This window comes from Chlorocebus sabaeus, chromosome 7 (genome assembly GCF_047675955.1).
Source record: "Chlorocebus sabaeus isolate Y175 chromosome 7, mChlSab1.0.hap1, whole genome shotgun sequence".
Lineage (NCBI taxonomy): Eukaryota > Metazoa > Chordata > Mammalia > Primates > Cercopithecidae > Chlorocebus > Chlorocebus sabaeus.
Window position 1 is genome coordinate 1800968 of NC_132910.1, and position 23509 is coordinate 1824476.

The 23509-nt window shown below is 36.9% G+C and overlaps 1 protein-coding gene across 2 annotated transcripts in view; it reads left to right on the forward strand.

The window, feature by feature from the left end:
- Positions 1-885: 885 nt before the first annotated feature.
- Positions 886-23509, forward strand: part of CENPC (centromere protein C) — a 74625-nt gene continuing 52001 nt past the window's right edge. The window contains exons 1-5 of one of the 2 annotated variants that reach the window (XM_007998583.3): positions 886-1131; positions 2222-2268; positions 5361-5431; positions 6491-6585; positions 11976-12075. In XM_007998583.3, the coding sequence (XP_007996774.3) occupies positions 1114-1131; positions 2222-2268; positions 5361-5431; positions 6491-6585; positions 11976-12075 (331 nt within the window). In that variant the 5' untranslated portion in view covers positions 886-1113. Of the gene's footprint in view, positions 1132-2221; positions 2269-5360; positions 5432-6490; positions 6586-9952; positions 10053-11975; positions 12076-23509 lie in introns of those variants that run through there. The other variant, XM_007998585.3, reaches the window with a different exon arrangement.

Sequence of the window (23509 nt, forward strand, 5' to 3'; positions counted from 1 at the left end):
CTTTCCTATCAAAAAAATAAATAAAATAAAAAATTGGCTTTCATAGGTGACAGCATTTATTAAAGCACTACATGTTTTAAAAATCTATTAGCTCAACTCCTGATTAATGTATTTATTCAATGAGTAAACTACTTTCTGATTAGAATTTTCTTGTAATTTTAAATTAAATAATAAAATAAGACACAGCTTCATAGAATCATACACTGGTCAGGTGAGAAGTCTTCAGCGCGTCTAATTTAGACTTCCATTCTATCACTATGGAAACACCCAGAATGGTGCCGAAATTTTTCTCCCCATAACACAGCTAGTCATTGGCTGGCAGGTTTCAGGATTCTGTATAGAATTCTTTTCAGTGCATCATACTTAAATGATAGCTATTTACGCCGGTCATTTGTTGGCAATGCATCATAAAAACATCACCCACATACTTAAAAAAGAATACAAGCCATCATCACCATTATTACACATAATTATTCAATTATTTTCAGAGATGATAGTTAGATGGGTTGGGCGTGGCTGACGAATTTGCATTAGAAAAATCTCTTCAAAAAGATTCTGTTAAAAAAAAAAGTCTTCAATTTCTACCTCTCATCCTTCCAAGTATTACTTATTTTTCTTTAATAGAACTGTTGAGAAGTTTTACATTGGGCACAAGGAGCAGTTCCCAGGACCGCGCCTTCCAAATAAAAGCCCACTCTCGCGCCTGTCCCCGACGCGGCGCTGTGGAAGGGAGGTGGGAAGAGCAGAGCAGCTAGAGATAGGGCGGGCGGAGCTGCGGGCGGGAGGGCCATTGGCTTAGAGCAAGAAGGGGCGAGCTCACTAACCGCTTGCTTCCTATTGGACAGCGCAGTCCGTTTTGCGCATGTGCCGCTGGGTTCAAACCCTTGCAGGCGCCGAGCGTTCTTGTTTGTTGAGGGCGGAGCTAATGGCGGGGAAGTGTTGTTAGCGCGCGCCTTCCGGATCGCAGTGCTTGCTGCTGTCGCCTTGTACTTAGGGGTGTTGCTTGGCCGCCGCCTGGTAGTCTGACGGTTCATTTCTTGCTCGGCCTCCTGGAGTTGTGGTCCGTGTGGGCTTCCACCTCAGACCCCTGCGCTGGCTCAGCGGGGCCGGAGCATGGCTGCGTCGGGTCTAGTAAGTGCGGGCCCTCGCGCTCCAGGCAAGCGGTTGAGCGGCTGGCTGGGGACACGGGCGCCCGAGGAGGGGGAGAAGGAAATGCTAGGCTGGGGCTGTGGTCCATGAGGGATTTCAGTGGGAAAGCCGCAGGAATTTTTGAAATCAAGTGTGATCGTGTGTCGATAATCGGAGTTAATTTACTGTACTTTTATTATTTCTTAAGTTTTCGTGTCTTCGTCTGTGCCTGCGTCTTACTCTTGAGAGGTGCTTGTGATTTCTGTTGGGGTTTTTTTTCGAGACGGAGTCTTGCTCTATCCCCCAGGCTGGAGTGCAGTGGCGCGATCTTGGCGTCTGCTTTTTAGTCTAGCTCCAGTTCCTCGTCCTCCAAATACTTTTCTCCCCATGGTAGAAGTATTGAAACGCCTTAAAAATGTGCCTTTGCGTCACACTTGCTACTTGGGAGAAACAGATTATGTAACAAGTATGTCCCGAAATAGTTTGACGTTTTCAGTTCTTCTGTCAAAATGGTGGCCTTATATGCAGTTCTTGAGGTTGATTTATGGAGCATCAGTTATCGACAGTGTTCTTAAAGACAGCTATTAGTTAAAAGGTACAAGCTGTAAATGACTAATGGGGGCGGCAACTCATATTTTGTTTACATATTTCTGGACTTCTTTGGTGTTCACTATTCTATATTTCATACTTTGGTTATGGTTGCTATATCAAACCCGTATCATTTCTTTTCTAATTTATCTCCTCTTCTTCAGCTTCGATGATCTCCCATTGTGTGACGTTATACATATAAACATAAAGAGTTGTATGAAAGAATAATATAATCTCTATTTTTTTCTATGAGCACATATATTGTTTACATTATATATAATCAGAAAAAAGCAATAAAGCCATTCTCACTGTGGGGAGAGAAGCGGAATAAAGCTTACCAGATGCCGGCCGTTCAATTTTTAAATGCCTATCATAACCTTAGAATTGTTTTGAGCCCTTAGGAGATGTTTGGTGTATAGCATGCCCATGCTGGATGAAGTTACTTTGAAAATAAATTTTATTCTGCTGTATCTTAAACCAAATTGATGATTTACTTTTCTTTCAGGATCATCTCAAAAATGGCTACAGAAGAAGATTTTGTCGACCTTCCAGGTGATTTATATACTTAAGCTTTTAAGATTATTTTTATTCTCATCGTTAATAGATTTTTAAATGAAGAAAGGAAAAACTATCACCTCTGACTAAAATAATGATTTCTATGCCCACTGATTAAGGGTAGTCATTTCATACTAACGGAATGTTAATGCAAGCAGTGCAATGACTTTGTGGCTGTGAAAAAAGAAATTCACCTGATAAAATAGTGGAACCAGGAAGAGGGAGTCTCAGTTCTGACTAAGTGACTGCCATGGGAAACGCATTTTGTAGAATGAATCAAATGGTAAAATTAGAAAGATATAGCTTATTCAGTGGGGCAAAAAGAAAAATAATACATGCTATCATGCATTTATTTGTTGGATGCTTATTTGGGTTGTTTTGGTCCTTCTTTTAGTTGTAAAACCTGTAAAAAGTAAATTTTCTAGTTAAATATTTACTAGTAATAGGATGAAAAGCATGTTTTTAAAAGTGAAGATGTTATTGTGAATAACTTCTTGTTTATTGAGCTGTGATTTTAGTAGGTCCGATAGGGCACAGAAGTATGTTATTTTGCTTCCAAGAAGCTTTCATTTCTATTGGGAAGATGTATATGTACATTTGTGAAATACTTTAATGGACAAAAATTAGTACTTATAATACTGAAGTAATGACTTGTGTGTCAGAGAGAGTACGCCTATATATAATTAGGCATTAACTTGCAGTATAGACAGCCATGTGAGAAATTAGGGATTTCTGTTGTTGATATTAAGAAAAGCTTTAAAGTTGTAGTGTAACTTTGGTGGACCTTGAATAGGTTAGGTATTGAAAGACTAAGATAAAGTTCATTCCAGACATAGAAAGTAACTTAGCAAAGGAACCAAAGTAGGAATACATACATTTCTCGGTAGCAGAAACCTGATTTAAGAAGGTTGAATATGTTGGGTAGAAGTGGAAAACAAGACCATATGAGTTGGATTGAGCCATAAAATGGATATGTTAGGCTTAGGTATCTATTATAGGTTTGAATAAGCTGTCCTAAATCTTCTGTGGAATAAGGGCTATCTGATGTAAACACACACACACATTTAAAAAAGCAAAGATGTTTGATGTTTACAGAGTAGCTTAAGGAAGGGGTTGTAGTAATCTAGACTTGATGGAGGTGCTTTTATGCTAAGGTAATAATGACAAGGGGGAAGAAAAGATGAATTTGATGGATTTTGAAAAAGCTGTTGCCTAGACTAATGTGACCTGTGTTCTAATAGTGACTCTGCATTATCACCTTGGAAAATCTGATGTTTCTGGATCTCCTCCTTGAAATAGGTAACAGTAGGAGTGTATTTATAGCTGTAGGTGGTATTTTGGGGTGGTGTCAAGGCCAGAATTTGTAACAGTCACCTATATATATATTCTGGTAGAAAACCGGCCACTAATACTAATTAGGTTTACAAACTGAGGTAGGCCATTTGACCATTTTGGATTTCAGTTAGCCTGTCTGCAAAATGAGGGCATAGGATTCAGCTAGTGGTTTTTAACTAGATTTGCACCTCAGAATTATCTCCGTCACCCTAGGAAATCTGATTAAATTGGTCTCTAGGAAGTGACCAATTATGTGTATTTCTGCAAAGCTCCAAAAGTAACTTATGCATCTATTTGGATAATTATTGGACTGGATGATATCTGAGATCTTTCAGTTATGAAACTTTATGACGGATGACCTGATAATGCACTGTGGCTCACAATCTTTACTGCATATATAGTACTTTTCGAGCTCTCAAGAATAATAGGAATGTTGTAGATCAGGGATCAGTAAATTCTGGCTGATAGGCCAGCCAAATGTTTTGTCACAGGTTTTGTTTCAATTTTTTTATTGGAACACAGCCATGCCTCTTTGTTTACATACTGTCTGTGGTTGCTTTCGGGCTAGAATGGGAGAGTCGACTGGTTGTGACAGAAACTATGGTTTACAAGCCTAAAATATTTACCATCTGGCCCTTTAAGCAAAAGTTTGTCCACCCTGTTAGAGATGCATGTCAGTTTTTTACTGATTGAAATCCAGATGTTCTTCAACAGGTAAATGGTTAAACACTGTGGTACACATATAGCATGGAACACTACTTGACTCTAAATAGCAATGAAATATTGATACATTCAACTTGGATTGATTTCCATAGAATTGTGTTGAGTGAAAAAAGCCAAGGCCAAAGGATACGTACTATATGATTCTAGTTACATATAATTTTTTCCAAATGACAGAATTTTAGAAATGGAGGACAGATTAGTAGTTGCCAGAGGTAGGAATGAGAGGAGGCAGGAAGGAGAGGAGAGAAAGGTGGTTATGGTTACAAAAGGACAATAGAGGATCTTTGTGATGATGGAACTATTCAGTATCTTGACTCTGGTTGTTTTATCTGAACTTACAGATGTGATACATTGTGTAGAAATAAATACAAACATGAGTATATTCAGAAATGAGTACATGTAGAACTGAAGAAATCAGAATAGCATTGGTAGATTTTATCAGTATCAGTATCCTGATTGTGATGATATGCTATAGTTTTGCAAAATATTAGCACTGAGGAGAACTAGGTAAAGTGAACAAGAGATCTCTATTATGTTGTATAGCTGTGTGTGAATCTACAAGCTCAATATAATTTTTAATTAAAATTTATACTGATTCATAAACTGTTAAGATTAATCAATGATACTGAATCAAAAATGCATTTGAGAATTTATAGGGAGGAATCTGTTATTTGGAGATGTGACTGTAAAGTCTGTTAAAGAAGCATTTCAGGACTGATTGGATTCATTCAAAAAAATTTGTGTTTTTGAGATACAGCAGTAATCTAAAACAGCTTTAGACATGGCTGTTCAACTAAGAAATATTAATTATTAATGTAGATTATGATATACTAATTCTTATTAGGAAGGAAAGAGTTCAGTTCAGGGAATGTATAGACCCTCAAGTACTTGTTTTGTCTTCAGATAGTAAAGATATTTTACATATTAAGTAAATTAATATTTTACAATGTGATGTGGAATTTTCAAATAGATGGTAATATAAAGAAATATCTTCTGAAAATGATAGGCTGTATTTTTCCTTTCTTTATTAGGGCACGTGACATTAACACACAGCAAGGCCAGAATGTTCTGAAAATCTTACAAGACTGTTTTGAAGAACAAAGTAAGTCTTCATTTCAAGATGGAATTTGAGGGTTAGATGGATGAAAATATGAATTTGTCATGGTAATTAATACCAAATGCAGCAAATAAAAAATAAAAAATTTAAACCCTATAGGGTTTAAATATATGTAAAATGTTTTCCCTGGTATTTTGAGTTCATATGCAATCCTTTGTGTACCTTCTGGTATACTTAGGATAATACTGACAAAAATAATAACTTGACAATAATTTGTCATCCCCTTTAGTTCACATTAGATTACTGTAATCTAGAAGTCCATACATAATTATACATAAGAAAAAGTATTTTATTATTTATGTATTTATTGAGACATAGTCTCACTCTGTCACCCAAGCTGTAGTACAGTGGCGCTATCTCAACTCACTGCAACCTTTGTCTCCCAGGTTCAAGTGATTCTTGTTCCTCAGCCGTCCAAGTAGCTGGGATTACAGGTGTGTGCCACCACGCCTGGCTAAGTTTTGTATTTTTTAGTAGAGACCACGTTTCCCCATGTTGGCCAGGCTTGTCTTGGACCTCTGCCCTTCAGTGATCTGCCGTCTTCAGCCTCCCAAAGTGTTGGGATTACAGGCATGATCCACTGCATCCAGCCACAAAAAATAGATAATGAAAACAGATGTGTAGAATTGTTGGGATCATTGGAGAATTTGAGATAATCTTTGATGATTTACATATCTGTTTAAGGAAGTCATAAATTACTGCAAAAACTTTTCCAGTTGCTGATTAACATCAGCAGGTATTAGAATAAGAGAATAAGCCACCCAAAGAAATAGGGGCACGTGACAGAAAAGAATGCTTTCTGTACAAGCTCTGAAAGAAGAACTGGCATATATTGATACTTCAGGTGTTTTGTTTGCTTTTCTCATTTCCTGATGCTTCTCAGGAACATTTGAATCTTGAACTGAGGTCTCTACTTGATTGAAGCTAATTGTGGTCAGTGAGTCAACAAATGGTTCTTCACATGTCATATACAGCTACTTTTAATTGTAACTAATAGATATTACACTATATCTTGTTTTTGAAAATTTCATACTTTTGTTTTAGGTCTTGCCAATGATTTTAGTACAAATTCTACAAAATCAGTGCTTTATTCCACACACAAAATAAAAGACACTTGTATTCAGTCACGAAGCAAAGAGGTAAGTGATGAAGAAGAGCTGGTATAGGTTTAATATTTTAATGAATGAAGGTATATACACAATATACTTAAGTATATTTTAGTTATTTATAAGTCTTATTCTTGAAAGGGAATTCTATATTCCCGTTGACTTTCTGTAAAATTAGGAGGTATTTTGTGAAAAGTTTTATTTGATATTTTCTGTGTTGGAATTGGGGTTATGGGAATTAGAATTATCAAATTATAACAAACATTTTTCACTTCCCTAAAATAATACTCAGATTAGGTTTTTAGGAAAATGGGCAGCAATCGAAGTTGCTAATCAGGTTGACAGGGTTGGTTATATTCTAATAAATGAAGGCACTTCATTGCTATATGGGGAAATCAATCTTTTATTGATTATATGTTTTAATTGCTTGCTGTTAGTTTGATCAGAAATAAAGTATTGGTTGACTTAACTATACTAAATAGCAGACTTTCAAATAAAGTATTTGAAGCTAATCTAAGGCAAATTATTCAAAAGCACAGTACTAATTAGAAAAATCATATACAAACTGTAAACCAAGTTTGGCTTTGTTGGTCCTCTCATTTGATTGTTTTTAGTTTCATTATTTTTTTCTTAATTTTATTTTTCATATATTCTTTATTTTTATTTTTATATTATTAATTTTTTTCTAATCCTTGAGATGGATGCTTCCAAACAACAGAGACTTTGTAGGTGTTCGGGTTTTTTTTCAGGTAGATCCTTTCCATGCAGCAAGCTTGGCCCAGGCCTTCCACGTAAGAAATGGAATTTGTTTACTTGATTTGAAAATAAAATCAGACTTAAGACTTACCTATCTTACAGGCTTTTCTGTTTGAGAACTTGAGATTCCTAGGTCTAGTTATTACTTCATATTTGTTTGTCTTTAAGTAAAATAAGATACGACTCCTTAGGTTTTATCTGAAACACAGCCGAACTTCATAAAAGAAACTAGTTTTTCTCTTCTGTTTTCTGGGATAACTTGATTAAGCAAAAATGATCTGTTTCTTCAAATTTAGATCATTTGTAAAACATGGTTGGGGCTGTTTTGGTGGGGTGTTTGTGATTACCACTTTATTTAATGATCTGTTACATTTTTTGTATTTCTTTTGCCAGTTTTGACATTTTATAATTTTCTTGAAATATTTCCTCTGTTCTCAGTTTGTTTATAGTTAACTTTATGATCTTTCTCATAGTTAGTACTCTCTTTTTATTGTTGATTTTCACCTTTTTAAATAATCTGTGTTGTTAGAGGTATTTTTCTGTCATTAGCATTTTCAAAGAATCAGCAGTCTATTCTGGTTCACTATTTTATTCTGTTCCTTATCTTTTTACATAATATTCTTCTTAATTTGTTGGAAGATTGATTTTAAAACTCAAAGGCATTATGTACATGGTAGTTAAAATAGTTCCATAAATTCCACAAAGAACAGTAGAGCCCTCTTTTCCTCCTCCAAGTCCAACTTCTTAGTCTTAGCTCTTTCTTCCAGGTATTTTGACTCCATATTTCTAAATAATGTTTATATTGCTGTTTCTTGATTTTTTTTTTTCAGTCTTTGCTATTATTTATTGGCTTTCTACTATGGAAATTTAGACTATTTGTCATATAGTTTCTACTTCCCACCACAACACATAAACTTCCATTCTTTAGTACGACATAATTTTTAGTAGGATTAGTATTTAGTGTTTACGGTATTATTACGACTGTTTCAGTAGTCACAGCTATGTAGAGTACTAATGGTTACATTTTCTTTATGTACAGCTCTTAGTTTTCTCTTGATTTAATTTTGGTTTTTCCATTTTTGACTTTCTGTGCACCTATGACTGATTCGTCACCAGTTTTCTATGACAAAAGTCTAAGTATAAATGTCAGTATATGTAGACACATTAATTTATCATTTTCAGCTTTTCTATCTCTGCTCTTTTTTTTTTTTTTTTTCTGCAATCTACCCTTAGACCTGTTACATAGGTTTTGTCATGTACTCTCCCTGTATCACAGGGAGTCCCTTTGCTTTTCTCCTGAATTGCAGCTCTTATTTCTTGGATCTTAAATCTTCCTTTTTTCTTGGCCTCTCCTTTTTTGGTGGTACTTATCCTTTAGTAGCTTTCTGAGAATTTAAGACCTTAATTGTTTAAAAATACCATGGTTTTACCTTCATGACGTGTAATTTGGGTGAGTACAGAATTCTAGATTAGAAATTATTTTCCTTTAATTAAAAAATAGTATATTTTTTCATGTCAAGCCTCCCTTTTAGTCAGGTATATTTTCCCTTAGACTTTTAAAAACGTTGCTTTCTTTTATTTTAGCTTCTCTGTTGAGAATACTGTTTTGATTTCATGATCCTTTGTGACTATTTTTTTCCTCTTTGCAGGCTTTTAGGATCATGTCCTCTGTCTTTAGTGATCTAAATTTTTATTATATTCCTTGACTTTAGGTTCTTCTAACCAGTTTCATACATATTTCTTCAGTTTCTGTTTTCTGCAAGTACCTTTTTTACTGACTTTGCTCTTTACCTGGCCTTTTTTCATATGTCCGGTGATCCTTAGCTATCTCTTCTTTTTTGAAAGTGGGAAACTAAAATGCATTGGAAGCTCTATATGCCTAGTAAAATTTGTAAACTGGTGGATGTCACCGTGGTGTAGTTTGGTCCATTTCATTGTTGATGTCCAGGTGTTAATATCTGTAGTTTTCTTTTCTCTTGGCCTGGTAAGTATTTCTGACAAAGAAATCTCTCCCACTTGGCTGTTGGAGTCTAACTGTGATTGTTTTCCATTTCAGTCAGATGTGGCAGAGGGGAAAGTGCAGTTTGAATGCTCCTACTTAATATCTCTGGTTTTCATGTATTGCCCTTAACTTCAGCTGTATCTTATGCCACTAATGTCACAGTCTCTCTGATTTAGAAACTCAAGAGAGTAAATATCTAATCTTCTGATAGGTTTGGGAGGGGCTTCTCGGTTTTACTACCTTCTTTTTTTGAGATGGAGTCTCACTGTGTCTCCTGGGCTGGAGTGCAGTGGCACGATTTCAGTTCACTGCAACCTCCGCCTCCGGGTTCAAGCAATTCTCCTGTCTCAGCCTCTCGAGTAGCTGGGACTACAGGTGTCTGCCACCATGCCTGGCTAATTTTTGTATTTTTCGTAGAGACAGGGTTTCACCATATTGGTCAGGCTGGTCTCGAACTCCTGACCTCAGGTGATCCACCCGCCTCATCCTCCCAAAGTATGGGGATTACAGGTGTGAGCCACTGCGCTCAGCTAGTTTTACTACTTTCTATACACACTTTTTTTTTCTCTGACAAAAGACACATTCAACTATACGCACTTTTAACACCCTCTGTTTACGTGCCCCTTCTGTTTTTTGAGACAGGGTCTTGCACTATTGCTGGAGTGCAGTTGCGTGCACATAGACCACTGCAACCTCAAACCTCTGGGCTCGGGTGATCCTCCTGCCTCAGCCTCCTGAGTAGGTAGGACCACAAGCATGCACCACCACTCTTGGCTAATTTTTTATTTTTACATAGAGATGTGGTCTTGCTTAGTTTCCCACGCAGATCTTGAATTCTTGACCTCTAGTGATCCTCCTGCCTTGGCCTCCCAAAGTGCTAGGATTACAGGTGTGAGCCACTGCATCTGACCTGCCCCCTTTTTTTAGTGGTGTCTTGCAATTTTACTAATCTTTATAGGTTTATCCATAAACAGTAATCTGTCTGCTTCTGGGTTTTCTTCATTGCTAGCATGTTTCCATTCTCTCTGGGTTGCTTAATTACCAGTAATTTGCTTTTCAACCTAAAAATGTTTGCTGACATGTCTCATCTACTCCTTTGTCTTTCTCTTCATCCTTCTGAGTTTGTTTTTAAAAATCTTTAATGAGATATTAAGAGGGAGCAGAGATGGAATGAAAGCCTGCCTCTGTCTTTTTATGGAATTGAATTCCATACGGTGGTCACTCAACAACAGTGTAGTGGATCTGTGTATTAGTCCATTTTCACACTTCCGATGAAGAGATTCCTAAGACTGGGAAGAAAAGGAGATTTAATTTGCCTTATACATGGCTTGGAGGCCTCATAATCATGGCAGAGGGGAAAAGGTACTTCTCACATGGTGGTGGCAAGAGAAAAATGAGGAAGAAGCAAAAGTGGAAACCCCTGATAAATCCATGAGATCTCATGAGACTTATTCACTATCACGAGAATAGCACGGGAAAGACTGGCCCTGATGATTCAGTTATCTCCCACTAGGCCCCTTCCACAACACAGGGAAATTCTGGGAGATACAATTCAAGTTGAGATTTGGGTGGGGACACAGCCAAACCATATCAGCCTGTCATTTATTCATTTCTGTACTGTGCCAATACTGTGTCCACACTTCTGCTACCACTTGTGACAGAGGTCCCACTACCATCCACATTTGGGTGTTTCACTAAAAGGACTCGGCAGACTTGACATATAGTTGAACTCATGACTGATACTTATTATAGTCATTCAGCCAGGATACACAGCTGGGTCAGTAAGGGAAAAATGTACATTAGCAGAGTCTGGAGGAATCCATGTATAGGCTTCTTGGGCTCCCCAGCGGGCCATATAGAGTGTACTCATTCCTTCCAGCAATGAAATGCAGTAACATGTATATATTCTTTCTCCTCAGAGAAGCCTTTTGAAACTCAGCCTGTTTTCACTGGGGGTTGGTCCCATAAGCACCGTATGCCTACCAAAATTTTACACACTCCCAGAAGGAAAGAAAGCAGATGTTCACCACAAATCACAGTGTTTATGCAAACAGTCTAGGCAGGCTGGCATAGCAGGTGCAACCTTGTCTGCTGGTAATGGAGGGAATATTCTAAAAGTCAAGTTTCCGGATGCCAACCAAGGGGTAGCCCTGTAAGCTGGCCCTTTAAATATATCAGGCCTGCTACGTTAACTCTTTCCTGCAGAATGAATCTCTAAATACTGTAGTGTTTTATGTGGCTGTTTTGAACTTTACATAGATAGGATTGTTATGTACTTCTGCAGCTTGCTTTTTTTTCTGGTTAAAATAATAATTTATATTATTGTAGTTTATTTGGTCCACTGTTACATATGTAATATGATATATCTATACTATATTTATTCAATAAGTTTATTCAGTCTTCCATCCACATAGTTGTTTGCTGTTTAGAGCCATACTGTTTCTGTGATAGGTTGTATGAAATTTCAGCTTTAATGAATAATGCCAAATTGTTTTCCAAAGTAGCTATTACTTTAGAAATAAAATAAAAAGTAGTATAAAACTCTTAACAGCTGGTTTGTTGTTTTAGAATACTTGTTTTTCCCCCCATTTAAAAAACAAATATCTTTCATCAGAATTGGTAAGTTAATAAAATAGTTCTAATGTTGTATTTCTTCTGTGCTCAGTGCCAGAAATCACATCCAAAGTCAGTTCCAGTTTCTTCAAGGAAGAAAGAAGCCTCTCTGCAGTTTGTTGTAGAACCAAGTGAAGCCACCAACAGATCAGGTCGGTGGCATTCCATGGGCGTTATTTGCTTGGATATATTTAAAAAGTGAGAAATGCTAATGGTACATGTGTTGCTTTGAGTATGAAGGTCAGGGTCAGCCTAGACAGAATTGTGAATTGTGAAATGGATAAATTCGTTTTTGATTTCCTTACAACTCCATGGTCAGTGCTCTTTTTCTCTCTTCTCCATTTCCTTTAGTCAGTGATATGTGCTACTACTTTTTAAAGTTTTATTTATATTCATTTTTCAGATTAAAAGAGCGTTATGTTACTCCATTGAGTTAATAAAGGTTTAAAATAAGAATTTAGTCGTTACTCCTATCATTCTGCTGAGGTAGCCTTTGAATCGTTCTATACCTTAATTGGTGCCCATAAATGGAAAAAAAAAAAAGCATATGTGTTTGTAAGTGTCTGTGCCTGTACCTGCTTTCAGAAAAGGCTATTATAATTTCCTTTTACTCTAATAGTGTAAAGTACCTTTTACCTGATAGTCTATTTACTATTCCACGTTTTTGCCCATTCATTGATATTAAGCAATTTCATTTTGACTTTAGTGTCCGTTTCCATGATTGCCAGAGTTTGAGCACCTTATGTTTATTGGCTGTTGGATTTTAATTATTAAATGTGTGACTTTTATAGCTTTAAGTTTGTTGTAGTTAAAAGTTCTGTCTTATCCCAACTTAGATTTTTCATCTGAAAACCTTTTTTTTTTTTTTTTTTTTTTTAAAAAAAAGAAATTAAGTCTTTAACTATCTGGAATGTGTTTCGGTATATAACATGACAATCTTCTAAGTTTGTTTTCTTCTGGGTGGTCAGTTGTGTCAGATCTGTTTATTAAATTAAAAAAAAAAAATCCGTTCTCTTCTAAATGTACTACTTTTATTCTATATTAAATCTCATGTAACATTCAACATACTTTTGAATTTTGATGTATTTTTTTCCTCTGCCAACACATACTCTTGTTACTAATAGTAGCTTTGTAGTATGTCCTGATATAAAGATAAATACCTTCACTATTCCACTGCCATTCTGCAGCCTTTTTTCTTTCTATGAGCTTTTAGTTTTATCCAATTCCTAATAAACTTTTGGAATTCTAACTAGAATTGCATTTAATATATGTAGTAATTTTGTGAGAATTCACATTTGTTATGTTATTTAGGTTTTTTATAAAATAAATTTTGTTTCTTTCTTATAAAAATGTTAATTTGAGGCCAGGAGTGGTTGCTCATGCCTGTAATCCCAGCACTTTGGGAGACTGAGGCAGGCGGATCAATTGAGGTTAAAAGTTTGAGATCACCGTGGCCAATGTGGTAAAACTCCATCTCTGCTAAAATTACCAAAATTTGCCGGGCATAGTGGCAGGTGCCTGTTATCTCAGCTACTCGGTAGACTGAGTCAGGAGAATCACTTGAACCTAGGAGTTGGAGGTTTCGGTGAGTCCAAGATCGTACCACTGCACTCCAGCCTGGCGACAGAGTGAGACCCTGTCTCCAAAAAATAATAATAATAATAATAATCTGAAGGACACTGTCAAGAGTGTGAAAGGGCAACCAGACTAGGAGAAGATATTTGCAGATAATTTACCTGATAAGGATGATAGAGATTTATAATCAGAAAATATAAAGAACTTCTACAGCTCAACAACAGAAAAACCAAACAACCCAAATAAAAGATGAACAAAGGACTTGAATAGACATTTCTCCAGAGAAGTTATGCAATTGGCCAATGAATATATGAAAGGATCCTTGAAATCTTTAGTCATTAGAGAATGCAAATCAAGACCCTAGGAAGATACCACTTTACACTCACTAGGTTAGCTATTATTTAAAACAAAAAAAGGAAAATAAGTGTTGAAGATATGGATAAATCAAAACCCTTTTGCATCACTGGTGGGAATGTAAAATGGTGCAGCCACCGTGGAAAACAGTTTGATAGTTTCTCAAAAGTTAAACATAGAGCTACCATATGACCCAGTACTTCCCTCCTAGATATATACCCCAAAGAATTGAAAGCAAGGACGGAAACAGACATTTGTATACTAATATTCCTAGCAGCATTATTCACAATACTCAAAAAGTGTAAACAAGCCAAGTGTCCTTCAACAGATGAATGGATAAACAGCATGTGATGTATACATAGAATAGAATATTAGTCATTAAAAACAAAGTTCTGCTATGTAACATAGCATAGAAAAATCTTGAACACATTAAAACATGCAAACTGAAATAAACTAGATAAAAAAGGGCAAAAATTTTGTAGTTCCACTTACATGAGGTATTTATAATAGGTAAATTTAGAGATAGGAAGCAGAATAGAGGTTGCAGGGGATTAGGGTAGTGGGTAATGGTATTTTGATGTTTGATATGTACAGAATTTGAGATGATGAAAAAGTTCTAGAAATGGTCTTGGTTGCACAGTCTTATGAATGTACTTAATGCCATTAAATTGTATACTCATAAATGGTTAATATGGTAAATTTCATGTTTTATCATAAAAAATGTTTTAATAAAGTCTGTCTTCTGGCTTCCCATTCTCCCCTCCCTCATAGTATTGGGTCTTTGACTTTCTTGTTAAGGTTAATCCTAACTATACTATAATTTTTGAACTATTCTGAACATTTTGTTAAATTATGAGGCTAATTTTTATATCAAGAAAATTTTAATTCAGCACTTACCAAGGTTTTTAAAACAATTAATTCTAGACCTTTAAAAATTTGAATCTTCTAGTTTTCTTTAAGCTATATAACCATGTCATCAGCTAAAGAGAGGTTTTATTTGTTATATTTAATCTGATTATTTCAGTCTGCTTACCTTTGATAGAATCTCTGAGTCAATGTTGTTTAATAATGATGATATTAGATACCCATGTCTATTCTATGATTTTAACTGAAATTAGTACGGTGCCACTTAAAATAATAATTTTAACTGGGTAGTTTGGGGTAAATTTAGTTTATGTCTTTAATTTCTATTTCTTACCGTTATTAGCTAGCACTTCAGTGTTGTGTTAAGTATCAGTGATGGGTCCAAGCACCGTGGCGTAGACCTATAGTTCCAGCACTTTGGGAGTCTGAGGTGGGAGAATCGCTTGAGGCCAGATGTTTGAGACCAGCCTAGGCAACGTAGTGACAACTTGTCTCTACAAAAAAAAACACAAAAATATAGCCTGTGCAGTGGCAGGTACCTGTAACCCTGCCTACTTAGGAGACTGAGGTGGGAGAGTCACTTGAGCCCAAAAGGTTGAGACTGCAGTGAGCTGTGCTAGTGCCACCACACTCCAGTTCAGAGTCAGACCCTGTCTCAAAAAACAACAACAAAAAACAAACAAACACAAAAAAACGACGGGGTGAAAATTCTAGCCTTGTTCCTGCTCTTAGAAAGCATTTTATCTTTCACATTAAGTATATGATGTTAGCTGTAAGTTTTTAGTAGATGTTTTTCATAGGGTTGGGAAATTTTTTCCTGCCAGTATGCTGAGAATTTTAATCATGGGTAATGTAGATTTTGTCAAATGCATCTTTTGCATAAATCCATATGATCATATGATTTTTCTTCCTTAATCTGTTAATATGGTGGCTTATACAGATTGATTTTTTGAATGTTTAACCAGCCTTGCATAAAATTTCCATGTGGTCATGATGTATTATTGATTTGAGCTCTTTTTCCCTTTTCAAATGTATTCATTTGGCATATAAATTTCCCCCTCAGCACTGTTGTAGCTGCATTCCACAGGTTTTGTGTCTTGTATTTTCTGTTCATTTCACTTATTTTGGTGTATTTTTAAGTACCTTTTCAGACTTTCGCCTATTGGTTATTTAGAAGTGTGTTAATTTTTCAGTGTTTGCTAATTTCTTATCTTTTACATATTAATTTCTGATCTTGATTCCTTTATGAAAAGTATGCACTGTGTAATTTCAGTTCTTTTACATTTATGAAGATTTGTTTTGTGACCCAAGATATTGCCTGTCTTTATGAATGATTCATGGGCATTTAAAGAAAATGTTTTCTGTTGTTGGATGTAGTTATCTATAAATGTCAGTTATTGTGCATTATTACTATTTTTTATACATTGTTGAATGTGACTTGCTAAAATTTCGAGGATTTTTGTATTTAAGTAAGGAGAGATTGGTTTATATATTTTTTTAATGGTGTGTTTGTATGGTTTTGGTATCAAGGTAATATTTGCCTTATTAAATGAGTTGGAAATTATTCCCTTTTCTAATTTCTGGAAGGGACTGTGTAAAATTGGTGTTAATTCTTTAACTATTTGGTGTAAAAGTCTCCGGTGAAATTCTCTGGTCCAGGAGATTTTTTTTTTTTTCAAGAACTTTAAATAACAAAATTAATTCTTGAATAGTTATAAGACTATTTAGATTATCATTTTTGTTGTGACCGAATTTTGGTAGTTTGTGTTTTCTGAGGTATCGGTCCATTTTTTCTAATCATCTGTCAAGTTTGTAAGCATGAAGTTGTTCATAGCATTATCCTTTTTTTTTTTTTTTTTTTGAGTTTTTTTTAATATGTATTTTTTTACTTTAAGTTCTGGGATACATGTGCTAAACATGCAGGTTTGTTACATAGGTATACATGTGCCATGGTGGTTTGCTGCACCTATCAACCCATCATCTAGGTTTTAAGCCTAGGTATTTGTCCTAATGCTTTCCCTTCCCTTTTCCCCCTCCCCCAACAGGCCCCGGTGTGTGATGTTCCCCTCCCTGTGTCCGTATGTTCTCATTGTTCTACTCCTGCTTATGAGTGAGAACATGCGGTGTTTGGTTTTCTGTTTCTGTGTTAGTTTGCTGAGGATGATGGTTTCCAGCTTCATCCATATCCTTGCAAAGGACATGAACATTCTTTTTTATGGCTGCTTAGTATTCCATGGTGTATATGTGTCACATTTCCTTTATCCAGTCTATCATTGATGGGCATTTGGGTTGGTTCCAAGTCTTTGCTATTGTAAGTAGTGCTGCAGTAAACATACATGTGCATGTCTCTTTATAGTAGAATGATTTATAATCCTTTGGGTATATACCCAGTGATGGGATTGCTGGGTCGAATGGTATTTCTGGTTCTAGATCCTTGAGGAATTGCCACACTGTCTTCCACAATGGTTGAACTAATTTACACTCCCACCAACGGTGTAAAAGTGTTCCTATTTCTCCACATCCTTGCCAGCATCTGTTGCTTTTCTTTTTAATGATCACTATTCGAGATGGTATCACATTGTGGTTTTGATTTGCATTTCTCTAATGACCAGTGATGATGAGCTTTTTTTTATTATGTTTGTTGACCACGTAAACATCTTCTTCTGAGAAGTGTCTGTTCATATCCTTTGCCCAGTTTTTGATGGGATTGTTTGTTTTTGTTTTTCTCGTAAATTTATTTAAGTTTATTGTAGATTCTGGATATTAGACCTTTGTCAGATGGAGAGGTTGCAAAAATATTCTCCCATTCTGTAGGATGCCTGTTCAGTCTTGCTTAGCAGAAGCTCTTTAGTGTGATTAGATCCCGTTTGTCAATTTTGGCTTTTGTTGCAATTGCTTTTGATGTTTTAGTAATGAAGTCTTTGCCTGTGCCTATGTTCTGAATGGTATTGCCTACGTTTTCTGCTAGGGTTTTTATGATGTTAGGCCTTACATGTAAGGGTTTAATCCATCTTGAGTTAATTTTTGTATAAGGTGTAAGAAAGGGGTCCAGTTTCAGTTTTCTGAATATGGCTAGCCAGTTTTCCCAGCACCATTTGTTAAATAGGGAATTCTTTCCCCATTGCTTGTTTTTGTCCGATTTGTCGAAGATCAAATGGTTGTAGATATGTGATGTCATTATATTATTATTATTATTTTTTGAGACGGAGTCTCGCTCTGTCGCCCAGTCTGGAGTGCAGTGTTGCGATCTCGGCTTACTGCAAGCTCCGCCTCCCGGGTTCATGCCATTCTCCTGCCTCGGCCTCCCCAGTTGCTGGGACTACAGGCGCCCGCCAACGAGTTCAGCTAATTTTTTGTATTTTTTAGTAGAGACGGGGTTTCACCGTGGTCTGGATCTCTTGACCTCGTGATCTGCCCGTCTTGTCCTCCCAAAGTGCTGGGATTATAGGCGTGAGCCACCGCGTCCGGCCGTGTGGTGTTATTTCTGAGGCCTCTCTTCTGTTCCATTGGTCTGTATATCTGTTTTAGTACCAGTACCAAGCTATTTTGGTTACTGTAGCCTTGTAGTATAGTTTGAAGCCAGGTAGCGTAATGCCTTCCACTTTGTTCTTTTTGCTTATGATTGTCTTGGCTATATGGGCTCTTTGGTTCTATATGAAATTTAAAGTAGTGTTTTCTAGTTCTGTGAAGAAAGTCAGTAGTAGCATGATGGCAGTAATATTGAATTTATAAATTACTTTGAGCAGTATGGCCATTTTCACTATATTGATTCTTTGTATCCATGAGCATGGAATTTTTTTCTCTTTGTGTCCTCTCATTTCCTTGAGCAGTGGTTTGTAGTTCTCCTTGAAGAGGTCCCTCACGTCCCTTGTAAGTTGTATTCCTGGGTATTTTATTTTCTCCGTAGTAATTGTGGATGGGAGTTCACTCATGATTTGGCTCTCCGCTTGTCTATTGTTGGTGTATAGGAATGCTTGTGTTTTTTGTTTGTTTGTTTGCTTGTTTGTTTAATTATACTTTAAGTTCTAGGGTACATGTGCACAACGTGCAGGTGTGTTACATATGTATACTTGTGCCGTGTTGGTGTGCTGCTGCTTGTGATTTTTGCGCATTGATTTTGTATCCTGAGACCCTCCCAACTGCTGAAGTTTCTTACCAGCTTAAGGAATTTTGGGACTGAAACAATGGGGTTTTCTAAGTATACAGTCACGTCATCTGCAAACAGAGACAGTTTGACTTCCTCTCTTCCTGTTTGAATAACCTTTCTTTCTTTCTCTTGCCTGATTGCCCTGACCAGAACTTCCAGTACTGTGTTGAATAGGAGTGGTGAGAGAGGGCATCTTTGTCTGTGCCAGTTTTCAAAGTGAAGCATTACCCTATTTTTGATGGCTGCAAAATCTATTGTGATATCATCGCCTGTTTTATTCCACATATTGGTGGTTGGTGTCTTCTTATGGTTGTCACTTTTGTTATCATTTTGTAGGTTTTTTTCCCCCAATAATTTTCTGTGTTTTTCTATTTTCAGTTTTATTGATTTCTGCTCTTTATTTTTTCCCATCCTTCTGCTTGATTGGGTTTATTTTGCTCTTTTCTTGATGGAGAAATTTTATTTTCTGCTTTATAATTCATTTCTGTTTATTTTGTTATTCAAATTGTTCCAGATTTGGCTAATAGAAGCTCTTACTTTGGTTCCAGTGTCCCTTTGACGTAGCCCATTTTTGTTGTTGTTTCTGAGCACTTTCATACCTTTTGGAGCCACAAGATGCTCTCCTGCCCCATCCCAGAATCAGCCGTTTCTTCATGAAATCATGATTTCTTTTACTGGGTAATAGTATTGGAAACCAAGATCTGAGTGCTAGGTGTGCTGTCACTCCTGTAGAGTTGTTGCTTCTAGACCCTCTCAACTGATAAAGCTGGGTAAATGTATGTGTGTGTATGCTAACTTGTGTATCAGCACATATCTATCAATATCTTTAAATGTAACTATCTGTATCTATGTTGAACTAATCATAAGTTCATATTGATGTCTCTGACTCTAATCCATTACCATGTGGATTATTCTAGCCTCCTCCTCTTGTTTATCTGTAAACTCCCATTACATGAATGAGAAACTGGGCATTCACCGTTCAACATCCATTTACTTATCTTTTACATTTCTGTATACATGTAAAAGAGTGTCAGAATTGTTGACTCATAAACTGTGGAAAACAGTTTTATCAACTAGAGAATAGTGCTTATGTACAGTTTCTTTTGCCTTCAGTCTTACAGACTCCATTCATTTTTGTTTGTTTGTTTGTTTTGAGAGAGAGTCTCCCTCTGCCACCCTGGTTGAAATGCAGTGGCATGATCTCGGCTCACTGCAACTTCTGACTCCAGGGTTCAGGCGATTCTTCTGCCTCAGTCTCCTGAGTAGCAGCAGCAGCCGCCACGCTCATCTAATTTTTTGTATTTTTAGTAGAGATGGGGTTTCATCATGTTAGCCATGCTGATCCTAAAGTCCTGACCTCAAGTTATCCACCTGCCTCAGCATTCCAAAGGGCTGGGATTATAAGTGTGAGCCACCATGCCCAGCAGATTCATTCCTTTTTTTTTGAGATGGAATTTTGCCATTATCACCCAGGCTGGAGTGCAATGGCACAATCTTGGTTGCACTGAAACCTCCGCCTCCTGAGTTTAAGCGATTCTCCTGTCTCAGCCTCCCAAGTAGCTGGGATTACAGGCACGCACCACTGTGCCCAGATACTTTTTGTGTATTTAGTAGAGATGGGGTTTCACCATGTTGGCCAGGCTCTTCTTGAACCTGACCCCAAGTGATCCACCCACCTTGGCCTCCCAAAGTGCTGGGATTACAGGCATGAGCCACCACACCTGGCCTTCGATTCACTTCTGATCTTTCTTAGGTCATCACCTTTTCCCCCCATCCACTTCAGTGAAGTTGTTTCTACATATCATACATCAAATGTGGCATATATAATACGTGTGATTTCCATGATTAGGTCGTAAAAGGTTATGTGGCTCTGCCTGGCATGCTGGATCTGTCTCTCTTCCTCTCTTTCTCATTCTCTCCAGTTGCCCTTGGAACCCAGACAATATGCTATGAAGAAGCCCAAACTAGCCATTATGGAGAGAAAGACTCCCACCCTGCAGCCCAGACCAGGTGTCAAATATGTGTAAACAAGCTGTCAGATGATTCCAGGGCTCAGACTTCATGGAAGAAGCCATCCCTTCTGTGCTCTGCTGAATTCCTGACTTACTGAATCCATGAACATAACAAATGGTTGTTTTATGCAACCAAGTTAAGAAGTTGTATTATGCAGAAATAGTAACTGAAACAATGAATTCCCAACTTAAATACTACTGTTACTTATTTCTGTTATCGTGTATTTTAGTATTTTTTAACTTTACAAGACTTTTTGTTTTAAATAGTTTGTTTATATACACACATCACTTCCTTTGCTCTTTTTTAAAGAAATGTATTTTCAAATATTATATAATATAAACATAAAATTTTCCACTTTATTTCTGAGTATATACAGTTCAGTAGCATTAAGTACTTTCACATTGTTGTGAGGCTATCACCTCCATGAATCCATAGAACTTTCATTTTTCAAAACTGAAACACTGTACCCGTTAAACAGTATCTCTTTTTCCGTCAGCCCTGGCAACCACCATTCTACTTTATCTGTCTGTGAATTTCAGACAGAAAACTTGTCTGTGACTGGCTTATTTCACTCAGCATAATGTCTTCAAGGTTCATCCATTTTGTAGCTTGTGTCAGAATTTCCTTCTAAGACTGGGTAATATTTCACTGTATGTGTACACCGCTTTTTATCTGTTAATCTGTTGATGGGCAGTAGGGTTGTTTTCAGTTCTTGGCTATTGTGAGTAATGCTGCTATGAATATTGGTGTGAAAGTATCTGTTTGAGTCCCTGCTTTCAATTTTAAGTTTAAGGATTCAGTGTGCACTTCTCATGGTGACTGTCATTCTACATTCACACCAGCAGTGCATGCACAAAGGTTCCATTTTTTCTAATTCAACAGTCATTATCTTTTGTTTTTATGAATAATAGCCATCCTAATGGGTGTGATGTAGTATCTCATTGTGGTTTTGATTTGTTTTACATCACTGTTATTAGGAAAATTAAAAATAACATTTAAAAACCACTACTTACTGATAATGGCTAATATCCAAAAAACTGTCTTTTTTTTTTTTTTTAAATGCTACTTCGAGAGTTTCTTTTTCATTTGTTACAAGAGGATTTGTAATTATTAAAGCATTTTATGTTTGCTTTAAAATTTCTTGTTAAATAATTTTAAAATCTGATTCATCTCATTTATTTATGTCTATTGATCATTATTTCTTACTTTTTTTTTGGTTTGTTTTGGTTTTGGTATGATGAGTTGTTTTGATTGTATTCCTGAGATTTGGTTACTTACGTTAGGGGATTCTTAGACTACTTAAATCTTTTGTTACAGCACATAGTTGCCCTATTTTGGTTTAATGTGTAGGTTCTTGCATTATTTATTTATATATTTATTTATTTATTGAGACAGAGTCTTGCTCTGTCATTCAGGCTGGAGTGCAGTGGTATGATCTTAGCTCACTGCAACCACTGCCTCCTGGGTTCAAGTGATTCTCATGCCTTAGCCTCCCGAGTAGCTGGGATTACAGGCATGTGCCACTACGCCTGGCTGATTTTTCTATTTTTAGTAGAGATGGGGTTTCGCCATGTTGACCAGGCTGGTTGAACCCCTGGCCTCAAGTGATCCACTTGCTTTGGCCTCCCAAAGTGCTGGGATTACAGGCATGGACCACTGCGCCCAGCCCCTCTTTCTTAGTTTTATGAGTTTTATTTTCAGTGATAGTTAAGTGTTCAGAGTAATAGCAGTGGTGTTTTGTTCTATTTCATTTTCTGATGCTGTTAGGATTCTAGCTCAGGTCCTGTTGGTGCTGTCTGGGGTGGTTGGAAGATACCTTTTGATGTCCTTGTTCACCTGTGTGGGGTTCTGGTTAGAAGCTGCTGGGCCTGGTTTCCTTATATCATTGGGTGGAGGACAGGGGGATGCTGCCCTCTCTTACGCTGTTCTTGCCTCAGATTAGACTGTCTGGTGGTGCCCTGGTTGTAAAGTAGGGACTAGGATGGTCTGGATGTCAATACTATCAGTAGATCAAAATGTTGTCTTGGGCTGTGAAGATTAGAGGTTTCACTACTCTACAGCATCATGTGGGTCATACCGCCTGCCATCTATGATTGTGGAAGCAGGACTGGCTTGGTATGAGCTCCTTTGCTGCTACAGTCCCATAGCACAGCCCAGGGCTTTGTTGCTCTGCCAATGCAGGTAGTAAGGAGTGCTCCATGGCCCACAATGCTGAATGGGGCTTGAGTTTCCTCATTACATCTTCATTGGGTTTACCTTGTTCAGAGAATGCAATTCCACCCAGCCTCCACCCTGTCTTTCACCTATTGGTGGTTCCAGGTTATAGGCTTCTCCAGTAACCAGTCCAGGGGTATATGGGAGATAGACAGAAAACCCAAGGCTTATCTGTTCCTGGTCTTGAGTTTCCTAGCTAGTCTACCTTTTTTTCTTCCAGCTTTCAGAGTCCTGTTGTTGATTGATGGATAATTTCCAGGGAATTTAGTTGTATTTACAGGGAGAAGCAGGGAAATGCCATCTCATTCTGAAGGGTGAGGTTTAAGAGAATATGTATATATTCTCTTATATTTTCTCATTATACATAAATGTTCATATACATATATACTGTTTATGCATATATACACACATGGTTATGT